We start from the raw sequence: 21,129 nt of genomic DNA, 5'->3' as shown, positions 1-21,129 counted from the left end.
TGGTAATTTTAGTCGGCTTGGCTTGTGGTTGTCCACCCATTGTCCAGAGCAGAAGCTCTGAAGGGTGGTTGGGGCATCGGGAGCCTGGATGGGAGGGCGCTAGTGCCTAGGAGAGATTCCACTGTCAGGGAATCAGGATCTTGGTTGAGAGGGCAGCTGGGATTTAGGTGAGAACTCATAATCAGGGTGAACCCTCACTTACGCCCCAGCTGCCTGCCCATCTAAGCTCCCGACACTCCAGCTGCCCACATATCTGAGTTGCCCGGTATATTCGAGTTCCCAACACTCCAGCTACCCTCCCATCTGAGCTCCTGATTTCATTATCATGGACTCTCGCCTAGGCTGCCAACCCACCAGAGATCCCAATGCCCTGACTGGGGACTCTCACCTAGGCCCAGGCTGTCCGCCTGCCCATCTGACTTCCCGACATCCCAAACGACGCACGTGGACAAAAGTAGTATGAATGTAATAGTCGACCCCCTAAATTTTAGCCTGAAAGTTGGTCCACTAAATTCAACTTTTACACGTGTTTCTACGGTATGTGTACTTTTTGATTATTGAAAATAATACAAAATGGCCATTTAAAAACTACATACATGAATAAATATTATTACATAAAAGTATTGCTTAATACTTATAAAATTTTTGTAACAAAATACACATGCAAGAGTAAAAATGTATATGTAATATTTTTTCATGTCTTGAGGCTCTCAGACATCTGAAGTTTATCGTATTTGACTCTTACATTAAACAAGTTTGGCCACCCCTGCTATAGTGCCTCATGTTAAATTTCACAATCCAAGTCGCAAAGCATTGTGCTGTTAATACATGAAACCAATAGCAAACTTGAAGAACTTTGTTGTTATATTTACCTGGCATGTACATTAAACTGAATAATTTCCTTAGTCTTCACACTTTATATATACTTATTATTTTTGCTGCATCGGATATATGAATAATATTGTACAATAACGTGATTGTCAATACTGGCTGATCATTTACACATATATGAATGAATACTGCAAATACAGGTATTTCCATATAACCATATGACAATTACAGTATGGAAACAGGCCATCTCGGCCCCTCTATTCCATACTGATTCAAGTGATCGCCTCTAGTCCCACTTACCTGGACCCTGCCCATAACCCTCCAATCCCCTCACATCCATGCACCTATCCAACTTTTTCTTAAATGACAAAATTGACCTTGCTGCGACTACCTCTTCTGGAAGGTCATTCCACTCAGCCACCACTATCTGAGTGAAGAAGCTCCCTCTCGTATTACTTCTATACTTTTGCCCCCAACCCTTAACTTATGACCCCTTATTTCAATCTCTCCTACCCTCAAGGGAAGAGTCTATTCACATCTACTCTATCAATCCCCCTCATAATTTTAAATACCTCTATCAAATTCCCCCTCCCAACCTTCTACGCTCCAGTGAATAAAGACCCAGTCTAATCAATCTTTCTTTGTATTCTAGATACTGCAATCCAGGCAACATTTTAGTAAATCTTCTCTGCATTATTGATATCCTTCCTATAATTTGGGGACCAGAACTGCACACAGTATTCCAAATTTGGCCTCACCAATGCCTTGAATAGTCTCAACATCACTTCCCAACTCCTACATTCTATGCTTTGATTTATAAAGGCCAGCATACCAAAAGCTTTCTTTACTATTCTATCCACAAGATTCCACTTTCAGAGAATGATGAACAGTTATTCCAAGATCTCTGTTCTTCTGCCCTCCCCTTCACTGCATATGTCCTGTTTTGATTATTCTTCCCAAAATGAAGCACCTCACACTTATCAGTATTAAACTCTATCTGCCATCTTTCCGCCCACTCTTCTAAGCAGTCCAAATCCTTCTGCAGTCTCAGAAAACCATCTTCATTATCCACAATTCCCCCTATTTTTGCATCGTCTGCATATTTACTAATCCAATTTACCACTCCATTATCCAAATCATGAACTTGAAGTATAACTTGTGTAGGTGGACAGTATCTAAAACAGAACATAATTAGAGCCAGATACCTGTCAGAACAGTTGTTGCTGCACTTTGAGAGCTGTTACACATTTCATTAACTGCTACTACTGTTATGTTGTATGATTGCCCACAGTACAGGTCAAATATTTCACAAGCTGCCTCTTCTGCACTGCATGATTGTGTATGCCCATCAAATGCGCTTGCAGTTGCAATGTAGAAATCAGTCCCATCTTTCTGTTCCCACGAAGCCAGAACACTAAAGTTACTGCAGTCAATGTGAGCAGCTATGATTTGTGGAGTGCATGGTCCTACAGAATATAAAAGAAAACATACTTTAGTTTGGTACCAAAATATATCTACAAAAATGTATTTTGCTCCTTTCAGTGTATTCTGACGATGTCTCACTAGCAATGTACTACAGGGGTATTATGATGGTACTGTTAGCGTGACATTATTATAAAGGGCTCTAATCTATTGCTGTCAGTAAGGAGTTTGTGTGTTCTTCCTGTGTCTGCATGGGTTTCCTTTATGTGCTTGGGTTTCCACCCACCTACCAGGGTGGTAATCAATTTGGGTGGCATAGGCTCATGGGCCAGAAGTGCCTATTTCTGTGTGGTAGGTATAAATTTAAAATGTACAGGGTTGGAGATTAATTTGGGTGTGATTGGGTGGCACAGGTTTAAATAGCCGGAATAGACTTTTACCATGTTATAAATAAAATTTAAAAATAAAAAAATAATTCAGATATTATTGTGATTTATATTTTTATTTTAATGGTATTGAATTTTTAAAATTATAGTTATTGAAATAGTACTGTAAAATGTGTTGCATTATTCCAATGTATTCTTATTACCCTATTGTACTGTGATTTTTTTTAAACAGTATCATGCTTCATGAAACATTTTTTGATGATTCAATTGGATATTTTCCGGAAGATTTAAAGGACAACTACTGATATTTTTAAAAAGTATAATCAGAACTTCATATGGAAGTTAAAATAGAAATTTGTTTCAAACAAGATAAAAGATACAAAGTCAGAGATTGGAGAGAGCAACAAGAGACCTATGAAGAATCATAAACATGTATCTTTCTCTTTGGCTTGGCTTCGCGGATGAAGATTTATGGAGGGGATAAATGTCCACGTCAGCTGCAGGCTCGTTTGTGGCTGACAAGTCCGATGCGGGACAGGCAGACACGGTTGCAGCGGTTGCAGGGGAAAATTGGTGGGTTGGGGTTGGGTGTTGGGTTTTTCCTCCTTTGCCTTTTGTCAGTGAGGTGGGCTCTGCGGTCTTCTTCAAAGGAGGTTGCTGCCCGCCGAACTGTGAGGCGCCAAGATGCACGGTTTGAGGCGAGATCAGCCCACTGGCGGTGGTCAATGTGGCAGGCACCAAGAGATTTCTTTAGGCAGTCCTTGTACCTTTTCTTTGGTGCACCTCTGTCACGGTGGCCAGTGGAGAGCTCGCCATATAACACGATCTTGGGAAGGCGATGGTCCTCCATTTGAATTAAATCAGGTTCTTAACAACACAAAATGGCAGAGTTTCCAAGCAAACTCCATACTGAAACTGGAGTATGACAGCTGAGAAGACTAGAAATTACTAGCATCACTTCCAACAAAGTTCAGAACAGCCACATTAATGAAGTCCTGAGTTGCCCATCAGTTACTACAGAAGGAAGTGCCAGCTCTTCATAAAAATCCTGGACAACAATTCATTCAGACCCAACGTTATAACAACAGAAAAGTAATTAGGAAAATAAAGAATACATTGTATATCCATTAATTAATTAACGCACACTTTGAAAACAATCTTTCAAAAATTTGGGGGTTTGGAGACATATTTTGCGGGATTATTTCAAGTGAGCTAGTCTGTGATCATCCATCAATTAACAGCCACGACTAAGCCCACAGGATCCTTTATTGTTATTATCCAACATCAAGTGTTTTATTTATTTCTATATATAGTATGTATTTTTCCTTTATCCCATTTTAACACATAGATTTTTTATTATTGAGAGTGAGGCTCTTCAAATGGGTCACATTTACGCCCTATTATATATGTTTCAGTCATAAATATTTTTCTCTTCTCAGGAATCTCCAAATATGACCACCAAGATCTGTGAGCTTAGGACATTCAATTCTAAGCATCTGTCATGTAGTCCATATCAGAATTCCATAATTTTTGACTAATCTCAAAATGCTTCATAGCTGCCTAGGTTATGTTGGAAATTCCTGAAATTGTACATATGGCGAGTGGCATTTCATTAAATTCAGAATTACCACACTTGCCAGTGGAAGATTTGGAAAAGACTGACTGCAAGGAGGTAAATCTCAGTAAACCTTTTCAAAATTATTGTATATATCAGCATATAAATCGAGTCGTGAAACCCACAAAAACTCTCAAAATATGGGGGTCGATTATATGCTGGAAATGCTTTTGAGACCTTAAATTCAGCTCAAAATCCAATCTACAATATCTGGTGTACAACTCAACCCGAGAAAAACCGATTTGGTGTATAAGATGACCCTTGAAAAACCAAAAAAAACACCCAACTGCAACAGATTTTCAATGAGATTTTTATTGAAAAACAACATGATCGGCACCCTTCAAAATTGCTATCATTGTCTGAAAACAGCAACATATCCACCCTTAAAAATCACACCCACCATCATCATCTAAAGCAAAGATGGTGGCAGGCACATCCATACTCTCTCTGTTTAAACAGTCACCATAAGGGTCCCAGTCTGTATCTGATGAGGCGGTTTCAGCTTCATCATCAGTGTCCTACAATAAATTGCACAAGAGATACCGCACTTGTTAAACGTCTTTATCACAATCTCTACTTTAACTTTGTCCCGGGCCTTGAGCACAAAGTTACACAGCACATCAAGTGATGCAGCACTCATTGGCCTGCCTTTTGTAAATGACTTTTCTGCACTTGACATCCATGTATTTCATTCCTCGCGCACAAAGTCTTTGAATGGCTTGTTCAAGCAGACATTGAAAGGTTTCAATATTGATGTCAAACCACTTGGGAAACCACCATGTAAGTGTTGTTTAGTTTTAATCTACTTTTAGTGTTCTCAGTTAATTGGCTAGAAAAATATCCCAGACCAGTAAACTCCATTCTTTGCATAAACCGCTTGGCCACCTGTTCCACACATTGTCTATCCATAGTTTTACATCATTTTCATCCATCCAACCTTTTTCATGAAAATGTACAAAAATACCCGCAGAGAATTTCATTTTCAGTTTAATTTGGTGTTTGAAGATTACCATGGGTCTTAACTTTGTCCAGTGGGCCATGCATGTTAACACCACAGTAAACCTAGTCCTTTCGTGGCCTGTACAGTTTTAACACCTTTCCATTCCACTGTTCTATTGCCTATCATGTCAAAATTCATGGGGGTTTCATCCATGTTTCCAATATTTGCCAATGCAAACTGGTGTTTCTGCCGGTTCCATATAATAAACTGATGAAATCTTATAACTTTATGATCAAGATCTTTTGGTAGTTTCTGTGCGATTTTTATGTTTTGTCATAATACCAGAATTTTCCTGTTCATAAAATGATTGCACCAGCCTACTGTAGCTTCAAAGTCTTTACTGAGGTCTGGGTCCGACTTTGCGTACTGCAGTGCAAATGTTATTATTTTATTTTGGTTAACTATGTAGCAATCTAGCGTCTATTCACATGATTTTCCAACTCTGACCAAAGAGTGATTCCTTTTCTCAAAGAACATTGCTTATTTGGTATTTTTCTTAAAGTCTTTTCTTTCTTCCTCCAATCTCTTACCAACTTTTCATGCAAATCAAATTTACTTGCAGCAGAGCAGTTGTTGGTTTTCTTGGCCATTTCTATCACTTTCAACTTCAAGCTTGCTTCATATTTTTGTCATGTGCTGCATTGTGTCGAGGAACCCTCCATGATACCAATCACCTCCAACCAATGCCCAGAAGATCCATCTGCGCGATCTATGAGGATCAACGTATATGCCGGTCAATGGCCCATATCAGGCATCGTGAGCTTTGAGCGTTGACTTGTATGCTGGTCAATGGGGCACTTCAGGCAGCCAGGAAATGGGGGTCGACTTATATGCTGGATATATCATAAAACCCTTAAAATGAGGCAGAAAAAGGGGGGTCGACTTACATGCTGGTCGAACTGTATGCCTAAATATATAGTATTTTGTGGTTATTTTCATTGTTTCAATGCTTTCAATTTTTTTTCACTTATTTTAATGTTTATAAAATTAGATTTGTTTAATTAGCACTTGATAAACAAATATTTTTTCTAATGGTTTATATCAGAGATTCTAAAATTGGAGAAAAGGCACTGCCACTATCCATACAGCTTTGGGAGGTAGCAGTCTGTTGTCCACAATCTTTAGAACATTAATCAATGGATCAGTGGCAACATTTCAAATTAAACAAAATCAAAATATATTCTGACTACTGAGTTATATTTCAAAAGATACAAGATTAGCAGTTTAATCAACATCATGCATGAAGAGTTATTTACTAGGACCAGAAATATCAACACATAAAAGAAATGTAATTGAATGATACCTGCATGTATATTCACCACTGCGCTCTGAGGACTTTTGCAGATGTCATCTGTTGCTAGAACAGAGATGGTATAATATTCACCACACTGCATGTGTGGGATTTGAGCATTTGTATCACTTGTGTTGAATAAAGCTGTTATTTTTTGTCTATCTTGAACAGTGACAGTATATAACTTTGCTCCATCAGTGCCATTCCATGTAAAAGATACTGCATTTGAATTGCAATTTAATTCAGCTGATAGGTCCTCTGGAATGCAAGGTGCTATTCAGAAAAACAATAATATCAATTCCCCTGTCTGGCATTTACCACGATTAATAATTTTTAATGATGATTAATAATTAATTTTAAAAATCTTTATGCATACTACTAAATAGATAGTATTACCAGTTTGGATTTGGATGGAAGTACTTGAAATACTGTGCCGACCATAACTCAGTGTTGTAACAGTTATGTTATAGGACTGTCCACAGTGTAAATCCAGCATTTCATAGCGTGTCTCTGTTGTGTTGTGCGAGTGTGTATGTCCATCACTTCCTTCTGCGATTACATTGAATTCTTTTGCTCCATTAGACCGGCCCCAATATACTACCACTCGATTGGAGTTACAATCCACATTGGCAATAATTTCATCTGGGGCACATGGTGCTGTAGAAAATGAAATATAGACATTAAAATTTGCTGGACTCATGACAGAAAATATTGTGGTCAGATGGATATTGACATCATCTTGTAGAATGTGTGTAGCCCTTCCATATAAAAGTCAGCCCCAAGCCCAACTTCTGAGGTTCCACCTAATTTCACAGAACATTGATTTACAGGTTGATTTTGAAAGATCTCAGAATCAGAATCAGGATTCATTGTTATGAGCAAATCATGAAATTTGGTATTTTCCAGCAGCATCATACTGCAAACATACTTAACCATCTTAGGACATTACTATAAAAAATAAAATAAAATGATAATAATAGAGCACAAAAAGTAAGGCAGTGTCTTTGGTTCATTGTTAATTCAAGAATCTGATGGCAGCGGAGAAGAAGCTGTCCTTGTGCTGTTGAGGGCTCATCTTTAGGCTCTTGTACCTTTTCCCCAAAGGTAGCAAAGTGAAGAGGTCATGGCCTGGGTGGTGGGGTCTTCGAGGATAAAGGCTGCTTTTTTAAGAGTCCGTCTCATGTAGATGTCCTCAATGGAGTGACACCTGGTGCCTGTGATGTCGCAGGCTGAGTTAACAACCTTGACCTAAGAGTTGACACCTCCATACCAGGCAGTGATGCAACCAGCCAGAATGCTCTCCACAGTACACCCTTAGAAGTTTACGAGAGTTTTCAGGGACATACCAAACATCCTCAGACACCTCACAAAGTACAGCCGCTGACAAGCCTTCTTTGTGATTGCATCAAAGCGGAGGCTCCAGGACAGATCCTCTGAGATGTTGACATCCAGGAATTTGAGGTTCTTGACCCTCTCCACTACTGAGCCCTTGATGAGGACTGGGTCGTGTTCCCCTGACTTCCACCTGATCTACAATCATCTCCTTGGTTTTGCTGAAGTTGACCATTCAGTGAGCTGATCTATCTCCCTCCTGTTCACTTCCTCAATGCCGTTTGTGATTTTACCAATAATGGTTGTGTCATCAGAAAACTTGTAGATGGCATTGGAATTGGCCTGGCCACACAGTCATGTGTGTATAATGCATAGAGTAGTGGGCTAAGCACGCATCTATCAGTTAAGTTACAAAAAATAGATCTGGAATTCTTCCCAGAGAGAAGTTAAGGAAACCACATGTCCATTCCTAGTGTCCACCTGAATTAACTTGATCTCAATGCTAACTGATTCCTCATTTCTGAGAGGCCTTCCATGAGGATTGTACTGCGTGCAGACAGAACCTTGACCCACAATATCCTGATGGGCTTTTGACAGCCCTCCGCTTTGTATTTAATTAGAGAAAGTAAACACAGTTCTGATTATATTATATTATTACATTAAATATTTAAATACTCACAAATTATGAGCACAATAGGCCCATTCATTTGATTGTGAAAAGTTTTGTAATGTCCTCAGGAAATGTAAATGCAAAATATCCAGAGAGGTTCCCCTTTCCAACATTACCTGTCCCAATTTCATAGCTGGAGCTTTGGAGGCTGCTGCAGGTTTTACCAAACGCGAGCACTGAGATGCTGTATATTTGGCTGCAGTGAAGATCTGGGATTAGACAGCTTGTTTCAGATGTGGTGCAGGTGGCTGTGTGCCCATCACCCCCCTCAGCTGTTGCAGTGTACCACACTGTGAGATTATTTAGCTCCCATGTCACAAATGCAGTAACGGTGTCACAATCAGCTTGTATGATCTGAGGGGGACAAGGGGCTTTTGGGGAGGAGAAAGATAAAAAAGTCATTAGTTAATGATAGTAGTGCAGTTTTGTTTTCTTTGCAATACATAAACTTTTCTACAGAGATACACAGTCATGAAGATGTTATGAGATTCTCCTTCGAGACTTTAGATTCAACTGGGTGTGAATGTTCCAATCAGGCCTTTGGTTGTTGGGCATTGGGTCACTTACCTGAGAATAGAAGGAAAACTATCTCTTCTATTTCACATGGAGAGGCTTAAAGCCACTACGACAAAGGATTAATGTTAGAAGCCATGCAGAAACAGAGGCCAAACATTTCAGTGTATCGCTAAATTAAATCAGGACAGAGAGGGAAGTAAGAGTCTCCACAAATTCCCAAACAAACAGTGTGACCTGATTGGATTGTAGTCCTCAGAACAGACTTTCAGTTACAGCTATGAATTAATTATTTCTCACATAACTTACTCGAGGAAGTTTACCTGTTTCAGATTCAAAAACAGAGATGTTTACACTCTGACAGTCATTGTCCATCGCTGTCACAGAAATTAAATATACTTGACTGCAGTGGAGGTCCATAAAATCACAGTTTGTTTCCGTTGTGTTACACAGTGAAATGTGCCCATCTTGTCCTTCTGCCGTTGCAATGTACCACACGGCACCATTAGCCTTCTCCCAGGTCACTGATGTACTCCTGGTGTCACAGTTCAGACTGGTGGAAATGTGTTCAGGGGCACAAGGGGCTGCAAAATATGAAACACAAGCTAAATGAGGCAAAGCAGAAATGGCTACAATCCAAATATTTCTATATATAAAGATAGCATAATCATTTTTATCTTTATAAGTTTACCTCATTTATTTTTATACTGATTATCAACACAGATACACCCTAAGGATGCATGCTTAGCCCACTGCTCTACTTGTTATACACTCATGACTGTGTGGCCAGGCACAATTCAAGTTTGCTGATGACACCACAGTTTTTGGTTAAATCACAAACTGCAATGAGGAAGTGAACAGGAGGGAGATAGATCAGCTCGTTGAATGGTGTAACAACAACAACCTTGCACTCAACATCAACAAAACCAAGGAGATAATTGTGGACTTCAGGGGAACATGACCCAGTGCTCATCGAGGACTCAGCAGTGGAGAGGGTCAAGAACTTCAAATTTCTGGATGTCAACATCTCAGAGGATCTGTCCTGGAGCCTCCATGTTGATGAAATCACAAAGAAGGCTCGCCAGCGGCTATACTTTGTGAGGTGTCTGAGGAGGTTCAGTACGTCATGAAAGACTCTAGTAAACTTCTACAGGAGAGCATTCTGGCTGGTTGCATCACTACCTGGTCTGGAGGCGCTAGCTCTCAGGACAAGAATAACTCAGCCTGCAACATCACGGGCACTAGACTTCACTCCATCGAGGACATCAACATGAGGTGGTCTCTTAAAAAGCATCCTCTATCCTCAAAGACTCCCCCCACCACCCAGGCCATGCCCTCTTCATTCTGCTACCATCGGGGGAAAAGGTACAGGAGCCTAAAGTTGAGCACTCAGCAGAACCAGGCAGCTTCTTCCCTGCTGCCATCCCATTCTTGAATAATCAATGGACCATAGACACTGCCTTACTTTTTGTGCATTATTATTTTTACTTCTTTATAATAATGTTGTAAGATGGTTTATAATATGAATATTTACTCTATGATGCTGCCACAAAACACTGAATTTCATGACTTGTTCATAACAATAAATCCTGATTCTGATTCTACTTCCTATTAGCAAAATACTTAATCAGCTGAAGGAATCATACTGAAGAAAATCTCTTTTTAGAATAAGAAAGTTCACCTTTGAAAATAAAGTTTTAATCAAAGTATTTTAAAATTTTTTAAATTTAGACATACAGCACAGTAAAAGGCCTTTTTGGCCCACGAATCTGTGCTGCCCAATTAACCTACACCTCCAGTACGTTTCGAATGGTGGGAGGAAACTGAAGCTCCCCAGAGAAAACCAATTCAGACAAGGGAAGAGTGTATGAAGCCCTTATAGACAGCGCAGAATTCAAAACCGATTGCTGGCAGTATAAAGGTGTTGCACCAACCAGGCCGCCCCTAAAAACAATGCTGGAGAAACTCAGCAGGTCAAATGATGTACTTTATGTAGCAAAGATAAAAGTACATAACCAACATTTTGGGCTTGAGCCCTTTATTGAGGTATGAACCAATGTGGGCAGGCACCTGAATAAAATGGTAAGGAGGGAGGGGCATGGGGAGGAGCACGGTCTCAAAGGCAGGAGGTAAGAGGTGGATAGGGGAGGAGGTAGCAACATCAGCATGCAGGAGTTGAGGGATGGCTCTGTGAGTGGAGAGGGAAGAGAGTGGAGAGTTGGAGGAAAGAAGACAAAGAGAATGGAGAGGAGGCAAACAATGCCATCCAGTTGGAGAGTGCCCAGACAGAAAATTGTGTTGTTCATCCAATTTCTGGGTGAACATCCAGCCCATCAAGCCTACTCCATCATTCAAAGAGATCAAGGCTGATCTGATTATAGACTCAGCTCCACCTACTTGCCTTTCCCCATATCTCTTATTTTCCCTACTTTGTAAGGTGTAAACCCAACTTTGTCTTAAATATATTTTATTTAGCCAATGCTTCAATGGGCAGCAAATTCCATAGATTCACCATCGTCCTCATCTCAGTCCTAAATCTACTACCCTGGATCTTGAAGCTATGTCCCCTAGTTTTAATCTCCCCCACCAATGGGAACAACTTACCTACCTCTGTTTTATCTACACCTTTCATAATTTTATGCATTTCTATAAGATCCCCTCTCATTCTTCTAAATTTATGTGAGAACAGCCCCACAGGACTCAATCTCTCCTCATAGGCCAATCTCTGGAATCAACCTGGTGAACCTCCTCTGGAGCACCTCCAAGATAGTACATCCTTCCTCATTTAATGAGACCAGGATTGCACACAGTACTACAGATGTGGCCTCACCAGTGCCTTGTAGAGTTGCAACATAACCTCCCTGCTCCTAAATTCAATCCCTCTAGCAATGAAGGCCAACATTCCATTTGCCTTATTGATAGCCTGCTGCACTTGCAATTCATGCACAAGCATTCCCATATTCTCTGTATGCAGCAGGCTGCAATCACTTGCCATTTAAATAATCTGATCTTCCATTTTTCCTTCCAAAGTGGATAACCTCAGATTTACCAACATTATACTCCATCTGTCAGACCCTTGCCCACTCACTTAAGCTATCTATATCTTTCTGCAGACTTTCAATATCCTCTGCACAATTTGCTTTTCCACTTAATTTAGTGTTAACAGCAAATTTAGATTCACTACACCCTGTCTACTCTTCCAGATTGTTAGTGTATATCGTGGACAGTTGTGAACCCAGCATCAACCCCTATGGCACCCCTTTCACCATTGATTGCCAACCAGAAAAACACTCCCGTATCCCAACTCTTTACTTTCTATTGGCTAATCAATCCTCTCTCCATGCTAATACATCACCCCCAAATTCATGCATCTTTATTTATTGTACAAGTCCTTTATGCAGCACCTTATTGAACACATTCCGAAAATCCAAGTGAACAATGTCCATCTGCTCCCCTCTATCTACTGCACTCATTATATCCTCAAAGTAAGTTTGTCAAGCAGGGTCAGCTTTTGCTGAATCCACGTGGTGTCTACCTGATGGATCTATTTTACTCCTGATGGCTTGCTATTTCTTCATTAATGATAACTTCAACATTCTACCAACCACAGATATTAAACTAACTAGCCTACAGTTCCCTGCCTTTTGCCGATATCCTTTTTTAAGAAGACATTCACCACCTTTCAAATCACTGAGACCTGCCCAGAGTCCATAAAATTTTGGTAAATTACCAAAATCTCTACTATAACTTTTGCCATTTCTTTCAGTACCCTGGGATGCATTCCATCAGGACCAGGGGACTTATCTATCTTTAGACACACATGTTTGCTCAGTGCTACCTCTTTCGTGATAGCTATTGCACCTAGGCAGTGGCAGATTAATTATTAGGCTGAGTAGGCTGAAGCCTAGGGGCCCGAAGGGTAAGGGGGGGCCCAAGCCACCCGAGATATTTCAGTACTTTTGTAGCTAGCTGCTACAAGCTATGGCTCTGCGGACCTTATAGTGCAGGAGAGGTTATAGCTGTATGCAGGTTAGCTCAGAAAGTACATGCTGTTCCCAGAAAGAACGACGTTAACCACAGTTGAATGTAGTTAACACTGAGCTTTATTACTCTCACAGCCCTCTCAGCACTGATTGGTGCATTTGCGATCCGCTTTCCTTGATAGGCCAGTTAGGTTCTTTTAGCTGTGGCCAATTGGAGGGCAACATTGTGGACCTCATGCAGCCTGCTAGATCGTCGCGTTCGTCCTTCATTTTGTGAGGCACCCCAAGGGGTCTACAAGGGGCCACCACACTTTTGCATATATTATTTTCATATCTGGAATATTACAAATTCTATATTGTTATCTAAATTAGACTCCAAACATATAATCATTTAGAAGTAAACAAGTAATGCTTTTAGGGACTTCATACTACAGCCGTGACTCCCCAAGAGATTGTGTTTACCATGTCTATGACTGCAGATGCTGTGATTGTAGTCTAATACACAAATATGCTGGAGTAGGCCATGTAGCATCTATATGAGGTAAGGGTAGTTTGGTCTTGGTTTATCGTTTCAGACTTACTGCGCAGGTGAAACTGGTGACTATGGGCCAGAGTCGGCACCGCGCCATTGCCAGGGTGACACGAAGGGTGGTTTCTGCGAGCTGGAGGCAGCGGCATGAAGATTTGTGGCGTGTGCAAGAAGGGGGCTTTGAAATACCGGTGGTGTCTGACCGGTAGCTGGTACTGCTAAATGAGAGCCCAGTAGCGAGTGGCGCTTGGTGGCCAGGCCCTCGCTTGGCAGTGAGGGTCGGCTGGGATGGCCTGGGCTCAGCGGGGAGTGAGGGCAGCGTTGGGGGGGGGGGTAAGCCCAGCCTGTGGCAGAGCAAGGTCAGTGGGGGGGGGGTGTGGGAGCCTTACTAAAGGTCAGCTTAGGACCTGGGTGGTAGTTAATCTGTCACTGCATCTAGATACCCACCTCCCATCACATTCATAACATCTGTCTTCAGCATGGTAGACTTGTCCTTCATCATGAAGACCAACGTAAAATAGTCATTCAAAGCCTCAGCTATTTCTTCATTACCCAATATCAATTTCCCCCTTCTCATCCTCCAAAGGACCAACTTCACTTTAGCCACTGTTTTCTGCTTTATATAATTATAAAAATGTTTCCTGTTCATTTTTATATTTTGTGTTAATCTTTTTTCATTATCTACCTTCCCTCTCTTTTGTTGCTTTGTGGTTCTGTTGCTTTTTAATTTCTCCCAATCTTTTAGTTTCCCACTGCTCTTGGCGAATTTGTATGCACAAGCTTTTAGTTTGATGCCTTCCTTTATTTCCTTAGTTATGCAAGACTGGCTGTTCCCACGTACTGTGAAAGTCTTCCACTGTTCCTCATCCATTCCTCCATATAGCCTGCATTCCCAGTCAACCTGAGCCAACTCCTCCTTCATTCCTTTGTAGTTTCCCTTGTTTAGGCAAAACTATTGTTTAGACCAAACTATTATACCCTCCATTTGTGTGAGAAACTTAATCATACTGTGATCACTCTTTCCAACAGGATCCCTAACTGTTAGATCGCTAATTTTACCTGTCTCATTGCACAGTACCAGATCTCAGGTCACATGTTCCCTTGTAGGTTCAGTAACACGCTGTTCAAGAATGCTATCACGGATACATACTTTGAATTCCTGCTCGAGGTTGCTTTGGCCAACCTGATTCACCCAGTCTATGTGCATGTTAAAGTCCCTATGATAACTATTGTTCCATCCTTACATGTCTCTGATAATTTTTAGGTTACTGACTGTGCCACAGTAATGTTATTATTGGGTGGCTTACAGGCCACTCCCACAAGAGATTTTTTTCCCTTTACTATTCCTTATCTCTACCCAGATGGATTCAACATTTTCCTCCTAAGATCTTACATCATGTCTCGCTATTGCCATCATTTCCTGATCTCATCCTTAACAAATAGTGCTGTCCCACTTCCCTGACTGTGCTTCCGTATTACCTGGATTTTCTACTCAGAGGTATTGGTGACCCCATTCTAGGGCATGATGCAGCCAGTCAGCACACTTTCCACTAAATATCTATAGAAGTTTACCAAGGGTTTTGATGTCATTCCAAACCTCTGCAAACACCTGAGGAAGTATAGGCGCTGATGTGATTTCTTCACAATGATATTCATGTATTGGATCCAGGAAAGATCCTCTGAAATAGTGACTCCTGGGAATTAAAATTTGCTCATGTTCTCCACCTCTTATCCCTCAGTGATCACTGGGCCGTACACCTCTAGTTTTCCCCTCCTGAAGTCCACAATCAGCTCCTTGGTTCTGGTGACATTGAGTTGGACCAGCCAGCCAAATTTTCAATTTCTCTTCTATATGCTGACACATCACCCCCTTTTATACAACACACTACTGTGGTATTGTCAGCAAATCTGTAAATGGTGTTACTGTTGTATAGAATCATTCAATTATAGGTGTAAATGAGCAGGGGGATAAGAATGCAGCGTTATGGTGCTCTGGTACTGATGGGGATAGTGGAGGAGAAGTTCTTACCAATCCTCACTGATTGTGCTCTGGAGGTGAGGAAATCCTGGATACAATTAAACAGTGAGATGTTAAGGCCCAGGTCTTGGAGTTGGCTGATCAGCTTTGAGGGAATGATGGTGTTGAATGATGATCTGTATGCATCTTTGCTGTCCAGGTGTTCAAGGGCTTTGTTTAGAGCCACTAAATGACTCTAAAAATAATCTAGTGTATTAAGAGTTGGGTGGAATTTCATACGTCTAATTGCCTGACACATCCAGGATTTTGATGACATCAGTCAAACACAGATTTTCTGGATCACGGATTTTATTCTATTATTGCACCAACACCATGTGGATAGCAAGGCTCTGGAAATCAGTTTAAAATGAGTGCAGAAGCAGGGGTCCTGGTGCGATTGAAGGGAGAAAGTAAAACATGGCCCAATGCGATTAAAGAGAGCTGGAGAACTGAGGAGAGGTGAGTAAGAAACTAGAAAGATATCCTGCTGCCCAATGGGTTTATAGGGAGCTGGGAACATAGAACATAGAACTTTGGAAAATGGCAGTGCTGCCACTGGTGCAGACCCGTGGGGAGCAAGGAATGTAGATACAGTGTTCCTGCAAGGTCCAACACCCAGCCAACTGTTGTCATCTCCGCACAGGCTTTGAATGGCCCGTTAAAGGAGACGATGGTAGTTTTATTTAAAATCTCCCAACTGCAGGGTCTGCACCCAAGATGGCAGCAGCCATGAGGGGTTTCAGACTCCAGGGGAGTGGAAGACTGGTGCAGGGCACCAAAAAACTGGGAGACCATCCACCGCCTGAGAAGGAGAAGCAGAGGAGACAACCCATGGGACAGTTACCATGACGGCAGACCAGTGAGGGGCTCTGTGGATGAAAGACCCACACATGTAGCGGGCTGCTGGTGACTCAAGGTGAGGAACTCATGGAGGATGGGGGCTGCCGGAGACTGCTGTTGGGTGACTCCCGCTGGGCTGTGAACTGCTGGAGACTGGCTCAAACCTGGCTGAAGGAGTACCAGGTAATGGATCCGGGATGTCAGTGGGTGCCTAAAGCATTGAGGGGGTTCCTGACTCTGTCGGAGGTTTGGATCTGGAGCTTGGGTTGCCAATGGTTTGGACTGGAATCTATGTGGCTGCGGATGCTGTGGAAGTGCTGGGGGTGAATCTACAGACACACGGTGACTCTGGGGGCACTCTGCTTCTCTTTTTCTGACTGTAAGAGGCGCTTCAGGCAATTTCTGCAGATGGCAAATCTGTCGGCCTTAGAGCAGGCAAGAGCAATTTCATGTAACATGACACTGTTTTATTACTTGAATAACTTGAATCTTGAATCTTAAAACTGGGGTCAGATGAATTGGAAGGGATGGCAGGAACTACAGGCATGGTAAGCAGAAGGGGACTGCAGGATCTGGGCACTGTTGAGCTGAAGGGGAGCATGGCAAACATCGGCTGGTGTGCTAGATGCTGAACTATTTGAATTTCAGAACAATTGAGTAGTGGATCGGTGAAGTTTTACAACATTGACAATTTAGTAAGTCATTCAATTATTGCACTCTCGAGAGCTCTATCTACAGCCTTCCTCTGCACTTATATCGCAGGGAACATGAAAAATAGCTGCCAATTTTCTTCAATAATGTTCATACACGACTACCCACCATATATTGCACAGTATAGCATGGATTTGTTTGTGGTTACCTCTAACAGTTTTCTATCTCAATGTGATGTGGTATTTCGATAGGTAACAGGTGCATTGCAAGTGTAAAAGTCATGGAAAATTTTACAGTTAGTTTTTAAAGCAACAAAGTCAAACAAAGGTCCTACCAGTGTTGAACACAAACAGGGGGCTTTGTGAGTTGTCACACACTCCATCCAGTGCTGTCAGAGTTAAATTATACATCTGTCCACAGTGTAGCTCAGTTATCTGACATTCTCTCTTGGATGTCTCACAGGACACTGTGTGCCCATCACTTCCTTCTGCTGCTGCAGAGTAAGACACTGCACCTCTCGTGTGGCTCCACAGCACTGAAGCATCGTTTGTGTCACAGTCCAGCTGCACATCCAGATTCTGTGGGATGCACGAAACTGAAAAAAAAAAATTTTAAAAAACCAGATTCTCCCTATTGTTTAAAAAAGGTAAGAGGGAAAATCCTGGGACTTATAGACTTGTGAGTTTTACGTCAGTTGTGTGCAAACTATTGGAGAGTATTCTTAAGCACAAGATTTATGAGCAGTTAAAAAAAATAGTCTACTAAGGGATAGTCAGCATGGCTTTGCGAAGGCAAGATTGTGCCATATGAGCCTAACTGAGTTTTATGAGGAGGCTACAAAAGAAATTGATGAAGGTAGGGTGGTAGATGTGGTCTGCTAAAATTTGGATTTTAGTAAGGCACTTGACAACTGTCTCCCATGAGAGACTCGTTCAGAAAATCATGAGGCATGGGATTCATGGAACCTTGGATGTATGGATAAAATATTGGCTTCATTGTTTAAAGCAGAGAGTAGTAGCAGACAGAAAGTTTTCTGCCTGGAGGTCAGTGATTAGTGGAGTTCTTCAGGGATCCCTACTCTTTGTGATTTTTATTAATGACCTTGATGAAGAAGTAGAGGGATGGGTCAGTAAGTTTGGAGATGATACAAAAGTTGTAGGAGTTGTGAAAAGTGCTGAAGGTTGTCTTGGTTACAAAACTATATAGATAGGATGCAGAGTTGGGCAGAAAAATGGCAGATAGAATATAATCCATACAAGTGCGAACAGATGCATTTTGGAAGGTCAAACCAGAAGACTGAGCTCAAGGTTAATGGTTGGACACTTAATAGTATGGAGGAACAGAGGGTCCTTGGGGTCCAAATCCATACATCTGTGCAGGTTGATAGGATACTTATAAAGGTCTATGGGATGCTGGGCTACATTAATAGCAGGATTGAGTTCAATAGTCAAGAGGTCATATTGCAATTACACAAATCTCTGGTGAGACCACACTTTAGAATATTGTGTTCAGTTGTGGTCACCTCATTACAGGAAGGATGTGGAAGCTAAGGAGAAGGTGCAGAGATTTACCAGGATGTTGCTTAGAACTGGGAAACAACTCTTATGAGGCAAGGTTAGCAGAGCTTGGACTTTTCTCCTTGGACCAAACAAGTATGAGAGGAGACTTAATAGGTGTCTACAACATTCTGAGAAGCATAGATAAGGTAGACAGCTAGAGCCATTTTCCCAAGGTGGGCATAACAAACACCAGAGGACATCTGTACAAAGTAAATGGAGGAAAGTTTAGGGGAGACATCAGGGGTAGTTAGTTTTTTAAACAACAAGTTATGGGTGTCTGGAATGCCTTGCCAAGGGTGGTGGTGGAGGCAGAAATATTAGACTACAAACAGAGAAGGCTTGCAGACAAAGTTTGGGGGTGGATAGACAGGTGTTTGAGAAGGAAAATGATCAGTACACTGAGGGAGGGGAGATGATGGAAAGAAATAATAGAGTTGACTGTAAAGATAAGGACAAACAGAGAGAAAGATGTGAGAAATCTCTGAAATGCATTTACTTTAATGCTAGGAGTATTGTAAGGAAGGTGGACGAGCTGATAGACACTTGCCAGTATGATGTGGTGGTGATTAGTGAGATGTGGTTCCAGGAGGGTTGTGACTGGCAGCTAAATATTCCTGGATTTTGCTGCTTTAGGTGTGATAGAATTGGAGGGGCAAGAGGGAGTGGTGTAGCATTGCTTGTCAGGGAAAATATTACAGTGGTGCTAAGGTGAGATAGATTGGAGGGCTCATCAAGGAAGGCAGTATGGGTGGAAATGAGAAATGGGAAAGGAGAAGTTACACTTATAGGGGTGTATTATTGACCACCTAGTGGGGAGTGAGAAATAGAGGAGCAAATGTGTAAGGAAATAGCTGAGATTTGTAATAAGCACAGGGTTGTGTTAGTGGGGGATTTTAATTTTCCTAATATAGATTGGGAAACACATTCTGTGAAGGGACTGGATGGATTAGAATTTGTAAAATATGTGCAGGATAGTTTTTTGCAGCAATATGTTGAGGTACTGACTAGAGAAGGGGCAGTGTTGGATCTACTGTTGGGGAATGAGATAGGGCAGGTGACAGAAGTATGTGTTGAGGAGCATGTTGGATCCAGTGATCATAGTAGCATTAGCTTCAATGTAATTATGGAAAGGGAAAGGACTGGTCCAAAGATTGAGGTTTTTGAATGGGGAAAAGCCAGATTTGAAGAGATGAAAAAGGATTCCATGGAGTGGATTGGGATGATTTGTTTTATGGGAAGGATGTAGAGGAGAATTGGAGGTCTTTTAAAGGTGAGATTTTGAGGGTACAGAATCTTTATGTTCCTTTAGGATAAAAGGCAGAGCCAAAAGTTTGAGAGAGCTATGGTTTTCAAGGGATATTAGATTCAAATTAAAAGGGAGGCCTACTTTAAATATAAGAAACAAGGTAATAGTCAAGATGCTTGGAAAATACATTGATTGTAAAAAGAATCAAGAAAGAAATTAGGAAAATGAAAAGAAGGTATGAGATGGCTATAGCGAATGGTGAAAATAAATCCAAAGGTTTTATACAAATATGTAAATAACAAAAGGAGAGTGAAGGATAAAATTGGTCCCTTAGAGAATCAGAGTGGACAACTGTGTGCGGAGCCAAATGAGATGAGGAAGATATTGAACAAGTTCTTTTCTTCAGTATTCACGAGAGAGAAGGATATTGAATTGTGCAGGATGAAGGAAGCAAAAGGAGTGATTATGGAAAATGTAGTGATTAGGAAAGAGGGGGATTGGAGCTTTTGGAAACATATAAAGGTGGATAAGTCTCCAGGTCCCAACGGGATTTTCCCCAGGTGTAGAGCTCGTCGAAAGAACCAAAGACTTGTTGATCCAAACCAAGGCTTTTATTAGCAAAAGACCGGAGCTCTTCACAGGTGGCCGACCAGTCCGGAATGATCCGACCTGGCTAGGGACACAACCCTTTAAGGCCCAAACAATAGGTGTGGCTTAGCTCTCAGCCAATCGCTGTAAGCACAGTCTAGATACAGTAACTATATACACTATGTACATTGGTGATAGATCTGTACTATCACATTCACCCCTTCTTGGAGAATTGACCCGGGGAAAAAAAAAACAAAAACGAGGGAGAGAATGAAAAGGGGTAGGTCAAGGACTGTAGCGGTCAGGGGGTCTGACCATCCGGCGTGACCGCCGTGGTGCCGGGATTGGGGTCGCTGGAGTGGTGTCACCCGCGGGCTCATCGGGTGCGACTGCTCCGTCGCTCAATTCCCCAGTCGTTTTGTCGGCAGGGTGGCCCGAGTCATTGGGGTGCTGTTGGTCCTTCTGTTGCGGCACGGGGCCTGGAGCATAAGGAGTTGGGGGGTTTGCTGGGTCTACCGCGTCCTGAGCTAGGTCCCGCACCGAAACAGTGTCCTCCCGCCCGTCTGGGAACTCCACGTATGCGTAATGTGGGTTCGCGTGGAGTAGAGTCACTCGGTCGACCAAGGGGTCATTCTTTGAGTGCCGGACGTGGCGTC

The 21,129-nt window shown here is 41.8% G+C and overlaps 1 protein-coding gene across 5 annotated transcripts in view; it reads right to left on the bottom strand.

The window, feature by feature from the left end:
- The window catches only part of LOC138763583 (fibronectin type III domain-containing protein 7-like), a 71,115-nt gene extending 53,443 nt beyond the window's left edge, over positions 1-17,672 (bottom strand). For 4 of the 5 annotated variants that reach the window (XM_069937979.1, XM_069937981.1, XM_069937978.1 and 1 more), the window contains exons 1-6: positions 17,415-17,672; positions 9,384-9,644; positions 8,664-8,918; positions 6,942-7,202; positions 6,558-6,818; positions 2,037-2,297 (exon numbers count right to left, since the gene is read on the bottom strand). In XM_069937979.1, the coding sequence (XP_069794080.1) occupies positions 2,037-2,297; positions 6,558-6,818; positions 6,942-7,202; positions 8,664-8,918; positions 9,384-9,644; positions 17,415-17,490 (1,375 nt within the window). In that variant the 5' untranslated portion in view covers positions 17,491-17,672. The other variant, XM_069937982.1, reaches the window with a different exon arrangement.
- Positions 17,673-21,129: the final 3,457 nt, after the last annotated feature.

Source organism: Narcine bancroftii, chromosome 5 (genome assembly GCF_036971445.1).
Source record: "Narcine bancroftii isolate sNarBan1 chromosome 5, sNarBan1.hap1, whole genome shotgun sequence".
NCBI classification, from domain to species: Eukaryota; Metazoa; Chordata; class Chondrichthyes; order Torpediniformes; family Narcinidae; genus Narcine; species Narcine bancroftii.
This window is presented reverse-complemented; position numbering and strand designations above follow the sequence as displayed.